General features: G+C 36.7%; 1 protein-coding gene across 1 annotated transcript in view; it reads left to right on the forward strand.

The window, feature by feature from the left end:
• DACH2 (dachshund family transcription factor 2) overlaps window positions 1-7,610 on the forward strand; it is a gene marked incomplete at its 3' end in the record, with an annotated part of 1,102,952 nt that overhangs the window by 1,085,619 nt on the left and 9,723 nt on the right. The window contains exons 9-10 of the mRNA XM_042782975.1: window positions 4,231-4,379; window positions 4,504-4,651. Coding sequence (XP_042638909.1) covers window positions 4,231-4,379; window positions 4,504-4,651 — 297 coding nt within the window. The remainder of the gene's footprint in view (window positions 1-4,230; window positions 4,380-4,503; window positions 4,652-7,610) is intronic.

The following is a 7,610-nucleotide window of genomic DNA, read 5'->3' on the forward strand; positions in this document are numbered from 1 at the left end:
AGCAAAAATCTCCTTGGTTTGGGCTGCTGAGGAGGTCAGAAAGGCCAGGGGGAAAGGAGGAAACTCGCTGTGAGTAGGCAGGCCCTGAAGTGAGCTCTCCGTGGCAGGCTGAGGTTCAACTCTTCTACAACAGCTTTTTACCACAGAGTGCACCAGGGAATGAGGTTTTTGCGACTTCCTGACCCAAGTGGAAAGCAATGGCCCCCAATCACTGGAGTCTCTTTGAATTTTGCACTGTAGGCTATGATTGACAACAAAATGTAATCATTAGTAGCCATCTTAAGCAGACTCAAACCAATCTCTCAGACCCAGCAGCAACTGCACAAACGTGGAAAATGGGACTCACTACTGGCACCTTTTTTTCTTCTTCTTTTTCTTTCCCCTTCTCCCCTACCTCAGCCCATAGAGGGAGCACATTAAGCCACCACACCTGGTAGTTCCAGCTCTAAATCCTCTTCATGCAGAAGGGATTTACATCCACATTCCCAACAGTGATTCCACCAACAAAAAACTGGAGAGAAATCCAGTACATCTGAATTAATACCTCAAAAATGTACACCTGCTCCACACTTGCAAATATACTTAAACATAAAATAAGTGTGAAACAAATCAATACATAACTAACAGTTAAAGACAACAACTTCAAAATGGCTAGGAAACAACAGAGAACCTCAAACAAACAAACAAACAAACAAACAAACAAACAAAAAACAGGACAAGGCAATACAAATAAAACCACAGGCTAAAGAATTATCAGTCATGGGAGAAGAACAGGCAATAGAATTATCTGAGAAGGAATTTAGAAGATATGTATATAGAACTCTATAAGAGTTCAAGGAAACCACAAACAAAATCAGGGAGAACACAGACACTATCTTGGAAGAATTCAGGAAAACCATTCAAGAACAAAAAAACAAGATAAATACACAATCAGAACTCATACAAAAACAGCAGTTAGAAATCCAGAAGATGAACACTAAAATTACATAGTTAGACAACACAGTGGAAGGACAAAGGAATAGACTAGAACTGGTTGAAGAACGCATTTCCCAACTAGAAGATAAATCCTTTGACACTAGCCTATATGAAGAAAAATCAGAACAAAGATTTAAGAGAAATGAGAACCTAAAAGTTATATAGGATAACATGAAATGAAGCAACATACACCTCATTGGAATTCCAGAACAAGAGTAGGCAATAAATAAATAAATAAACACTGAGAAAATTGTGGAAGACTTGTTGACATAAAAATTCTCCAGTATCATGAATGAACAAAAGATATCTGTCCAATAAGCTCAACGAACTCCACACAGGATAGATCCCAAGAGAAAAAAAATTACCAAGACATATCATAATCAAACTTTCCAAAACCAAAGACAAAGAAGGAATCTTGCATGCAGCTCAGTAAAAAGGAAATGTCACCTATAATGGACAAGCATAAGACTAAGTTCTGATTACTCAGCAGAAACCATGCAGGCAAGAAGGCAATGGGACAACATATATAAAACACTGAAGGAAAAGAACTTCCAACCAAGAATTCTATATCCAGCCAAATTGTCCCTCAAATATGAGGGTGAAATCAAGACATTCTCAGACAAACAGAAATTAAGAAACTTTGTGAAAACCAGATCAACCCTACAAGATATGCTAAAGGGAGTCCTTCCAGTAGAGAACCCACAACAGAAAACCACAAATTAAAACCTGGACACTTGACATCAACACTTAAAAAACAAACCAGAAAAAAAAAAAAGCCCAAAATAACCTCATAAAACATTACACACAAAGAAACAAGGGAATCAATCTGCAGACGACATGAGCGACAAAGCAAATAGAGGGAATAAAGGTTCTAATTACAAAATTTCCAATGGAAAGGAAGACAGGACAATGTCTTTATAGAACAGACTGTTCCAAAATTAAGGAGACAAGAATTCACTTCAGAGTAACCACAAAGAAAATTAACAATCCCCATCAGCAAGCCCAGAAAGAAGAAAAACATATGGGCTTTAGTAAGTGCAAACCCAACAATAAAGAAGAAAAGAGAGGAAACACTTGATAACAAAATGAGCTCAGCACAGAAAAATATTTGGACCAAGGAAAACACCAACAAAACAACAAAAAACAACAGAAGGACAGCAATAAATTCATACCCATCACTATTTACATTCAATGTGAATGGACTAAATGCACCAGTCAAGAGAAAGAGAGTGGCAGATTGGATAAGAAAAGAAGACTCATTGATATGCTGCCTACAACAGACCCACCTTAGCGTTGGCAAACAGGAATATACACTAGACCAATTATAGATTTCGCACAGGATAATCTTGCCACAGGTACTGTTGTTGTTGTTGTTATATGCTGTCAAGTCAGACCGACTCATAGCGACCCCTCTTTGGGTTTCCAAGGCATTATCACTACAGAAGTAGATTGCCCAACCTTCCTCCTGAGGAGTGGCTGGTGAGTTTGAACCACCAGCCTTATGGTTAGCAGTCAAATGCCTTAGGCACCCACCACCAGGGCTCCTAGTGATCCAAAGTAACCACAATCATTACAGAAGCAACAGAAGACAGATTTGGAGTAATACCTCAGAGAGAGCCAAGCACCTTGAGAGAGAGAACCACCATGCCTGCCAGCTTAGGACCATAGTATTGGGGGACACCAGGCTCAATTGGCACAACATAATTCATAAAAATCTTGTTCTACAACCTACTTTGATGAGTAGTGACTGGAGTCTTAAAAGCTTTCGAGCGGCAATCCAAGATGTAGCTAATGGTCTCCTGTCATCTGAAGCAAGGAAGAGTGAAGAAAATCAAGGACATTTGGAAACAATTAGCTCAGGGATATGATGGACCAGAAGAGCTAGATGGTGCCCAGCTACCAATGCCAATACTTGGGAAGGGATCAAAACTGGAGATCCTGGATAGAGTGGGAGGAAAAATGTGGAACAAAATTCCAAAACACAATAATAACTAGAATTACTGGTCGGATGGAGTCTGGTGGGACCCCCAAGACTATGGCCCTGGAATAGGACTCACTCCCAAGGACTGGCTCCCAGCTCAACAGTAGTAAGACTTACATGCAGAACACCCAACCCAGGACAATGCACTCAGCTACTCTATGGAGATACACTCCTTGGAACAATCAGCCATAGGGCACCAGAGGGGCAGCATTCACATGGAGGTAAAGCTGGAAAGACAGAAGTACATAACTAAGATGGGCACAGGGTGGGAGGTGTCACAGGGAAGGGAGAGGAGGAGAGTGGGTTAGGGTTGGGATGGTAATCAGGAAGTGAACCCAAATGTACATGAACTGTTGAATGTAAAATGAATTCTGATCTGTAAATTTGCACCCAAAGCACTATATATTTTTTTTTTCTGATGAGAAATATTACTTAAAAAGCATCATTAGAAGCAATCCACATGTCCATCAACTGGAGAATGGTTAAACAAAATGTAGTATATCCATATGATGTAATAATATACAGCAATAAAGAGGAACAGGCTGCTGATGCATACCACAGCATAGATAAATTACAAAAACATTATGCTAAGTAAAAGAATCCAGACACAAAAATACAATGTATTATATGATTCTGTTTATGTGAAATTCCTAGAAAAGGCAAATCTAAGAGACAGAAAATGTATCAGTGGTTTCCTGGGACTACGGTGGGAAAGAGGATTAACTGTAAATAGGCACGAGGACTCTTTTCAAGGAGATGAAAATGATCTAAAATAGATTTGAGATAATAGTTGCATAACTCTGTAGATATACTCTAAATTTAATTGTACACTTAAAGCAGATGAATTTGTAGTCTGTACATCATTCCTCAACAAATATATTAAAAATTTGGAGATAAGTAGATGAAATATAGATAGATTTGAAGGGAAAAATTAAAAACTGAGTGTGTGCTTTTCCAGGGAGTGAGTAGTTTACTAAATTTATAAATATTCACAAATATAAATGCCAAATGTATATATTTTTAAATTTTTCTTCAAGTTCATGCAACTTTAGCAGTAAATGTTGTTCCAATTTCAGTAGATCTTCACCATAACATTTATTTTATAGAAATTAAAGGCATTTAAGGAACAAGAATTACTTTTTATTGTGAATTTTCCATCATTTAGTAATTAGGAACAAAATCTTTATTAATGCCTATTACTGGCAAAAGCAACATAGTGAAAATTTTGCACTGTTAATGAGTATACTTTCTGATCTTAATTTTGTTTTTTTCAGAAGAGGTACCAGTTCAAATTCCAATGATGAAGCCACCCTTGGACAAGATCCAACTGACTCCTGGCCAGGCACTGCCTCCGGGATTCCCTGGACCATTCATTTTTGCTGATAGTTTGTCCTCTGTGGAGACTCTGTTGACCAACATTCAGGTCAACAATATTTCTATAAACAAAATAAATGTAATACAAGACATTAGCACCTACATAAATTATTTTATATTTGAGAATTAAAACAGATAAGATGAACTGTATATCATTTGTTACACTCTGACAGGGTCTGCTGAAAGTGGCTTTGGATAATGCTCGCATCCAGGAGAAGCAGATTCTGCAAGAAAAGAAGGAACTGCGAATGGAGCTCTATAGAGAGAGAGAAATTAGAGAAAACCTTGAAAGACAACTTGCAGTAGAGCTTCAAAGCAGAAGTAAGTGTAAAAATTAATTATTGAGTGAATGTTGTCCTGAAGCTATTGTAAATAGTAATAAAAATATTCTCAGATGACTTCAAACTGCTAAAAATAAATGACCAACTAAAAATCAAATATATATCAAATGTATGGTAAGCCTGACAAAAGAAATTTATACTATCTCTCTTTGTAATAAAAGATCATGAACTAACTACGGGGAGGAAGTGGGAAGAGAGCAGTTACATTGTGGGGAATGGCAGTCAATGTCATGAAACAAAATGTGCGTGAACTGCTGTATGCAAAATGAATTTGCTTTGTAAATTTTCACCCAAATCACGATAAAAATTAAAAAAAAAAAAAAAGATCATGAACTGCATCTGTAATTTGGGCCAGTTGCAGATTTACAAATATGAATATTCATTCTTCTGTTACAATTTCATAAAATATACCTTAATATGGATAATGTAACAATTTCTTATATATGAAATGCTCTTGTGCCAGGCACAGTGCTACACTTTGAGGTTTTAAAATAAATAAAACTTGGCCCTTTTCCTTGAGGATTTGTTTTAGAGGGCTAGGACAAACAATCACTTAATTTCAAAATGAAGTGGAAAAAACAGTGATGTACAATGTTTACGGCTGTAAAAAAAAACAAACCAAACTCACTATCACTGAGTTGATTCTAACTCATAGTGATCCCCATCTGGTTTCCAAGGCTATAAATCTTTATGGAAGTAGATTGCCTCATCCTCCTCCCAAGGAGCAGCTGGTGGGTTTGAAGTGATGACCTTCTGGTTAACAGCCAAATACCTTACCCACTGTGCCACTAGAGCTCTTTATGGTTATAAAGAGAGGGGGTAATTAGCTTAGTTTGGTGGTGAGAGTTAGTGGTTGGGAAAGGTTTCCTGATGGTGACACATAGACCTGAGTCTTGAAGGATAAGCTGGCTGAGAAAAGGAATCAGAGTGCCTGAGTGATTCGGAAATTCTAGACAGAGATACCAGTTTTCAAAGGCATGAAGGCAAGAAACCACATACATGAGCAACTGTATACAATTTGTTATTATTGTGGCTTTGAATATTAAGAAGCAAAAGAGAGGAGGTGATGCAGAAAGAGAGGAGGTAGAAGCCAAATTAGAAAGGATGTTTTTAGTGACAGGTAAGATTAGTTGACCTTTATCCTGTAGGTGATAGGAAATATTAAAATATAAACAGGGGATTCAGTTGGTCTGATTTCAATTAGATAAACCATTCTAGTACTGGGAATATATTAGAGGGACATTGATGCCAAGACTAGAAACAAGGAAACAATGGAAAAAGTTTGCTCTCATCCAGGCAGTATTGATAAGGACTGAATCAGAGTAGTTAGGGTTGGAGACAGGCAGACAGAATGGAGAAATATAAAATAGTTCATCTATGGAATTAACTTTCTGACTATGGATAACCATTTAGTTATCTACAGTTATGTATAATGGGGCTAGTTTATATCAAAACCATGGGAAATTTAAAAAAAAAAACTTACTTTAGTCAATAATTTTCAATTCTTTTTCACAATTACCATAAAATACTAATCAACAAAAGTCAGCATTGTAATTTTCAGCTTCTTTCCCTTCTCTGCTTACTCTGATGCTTACTCTTTTCTGCTTATTCTCATGAAGGGATCACTGAACCTAAAATAAGTCAAAAGTTAAAGAGTGGAAAGGAGGGGCAAAGAAAGGAAGAAAAAACTGACGATCTGGATAATGTTTCTCTGAACAAGGAAGGATGATTAGGATTGAGTGAAAGCTACTAACTAATTCAAAGTAGCATATTATACTCTGAAATATGTTACATGATATTAGAAACTAGTACTATATATTTTCCTCAGAGCCTAGGAATCATTTTTCCAGTTTTTGTTGTTATGTACTGTCATCGGATCTGACTCATAGCGACCCCAATTCAGTTATTGCATTTAAAAAGTATTAAACTTGTTTTTCTTATCTTGCCTAGTTCATTAAATATTACAAAGCAAAGATTAAATTGTATTTTAATGTTTGGATAAATTAGTATATTTGGTTTGCAAAATAGGTTATCATATTTAATGAATTTACATTCATAAAAAACTCGTATCTTTAGTGGATAATTTTTTTTTTACTCTGGTCCCATCACCTTCTATCATTCGCTTCTTAGTATTCAAAGCCACAATAAGAATAAACTGCATACAGTTTCCTATGTATGTGATACCACCTCGGAAACCCAAGGAGGGATCACTTTGAGTTGGATCTGATTCGACGGCACTGAGGTTTTTTTTTTTTCCAAAAAAAATATTCCACCACCTATTAGCATGAACTCAATGCCTCCCAAGCCAAAGCTTCCCCTTTCCCCTTCCCTCCTACCCCTGGTAAGCACTAATAATCTTTGATTTGTATATATATATTTTTTTTTCAACCTATCTAGAAATTATCCCTCCTCTCTCCTCCCATCCCTGGTAACTAACAAAGAAATTTCCTTCTATGTATAAACCTTTCCTTGACTTTTTACAATAGTAGACTAATAAATATTTGTCCTTTTGTGATTGATTTATTTCACTCAGAATAATGTCCTCCAAGTTCATACACATTATGTGGTATTTTGCAGATTCTACATTATTCTTTAGGGTTGCATAGTATTCTGTTGTGTTTATGTGCCACAGTTTATCGTTTCCTCAGTTGATGGGCACTTAGTATGTTTCCATCACTTTGCTATTGTGAATATTACTGTAATGAACATAGGTGGGCATATAACTATTCATATGCTGCCTCTCATTTCTTTAGGATATATACCTAGCAATGGGATTGCTGGGTCAAAGGGTGTTTCTATTTCTAACTTTTTAAGGAATCACCCTACTGATTTTCACAGTGGTTGTGTCATTTTACAGTCGCACCAGCAGTGCATGAGAGTCCCAGTCTCTCCAAATCTTCACCAGCATTTGTTATTTTCTGTCTTGTTGAACTTTGCTA

Source organism: Orycteropus afer, unplaced genomic scaffold (assembly GCF_000298275.1).
Source record: "Orycteropus afer afer isolate SDZICR_OR568_19922 unplaced genomic scaffold, OryAfe1.0 scaffold00544, whole genome shotgun sequence".
Classification (NCBI taxonomy): Eukaryota; Metazoa; Chordata; class Mammalia; order Tubulidentata; family Orycteropodidae; genus Orycteropus; species Orycteropus afer.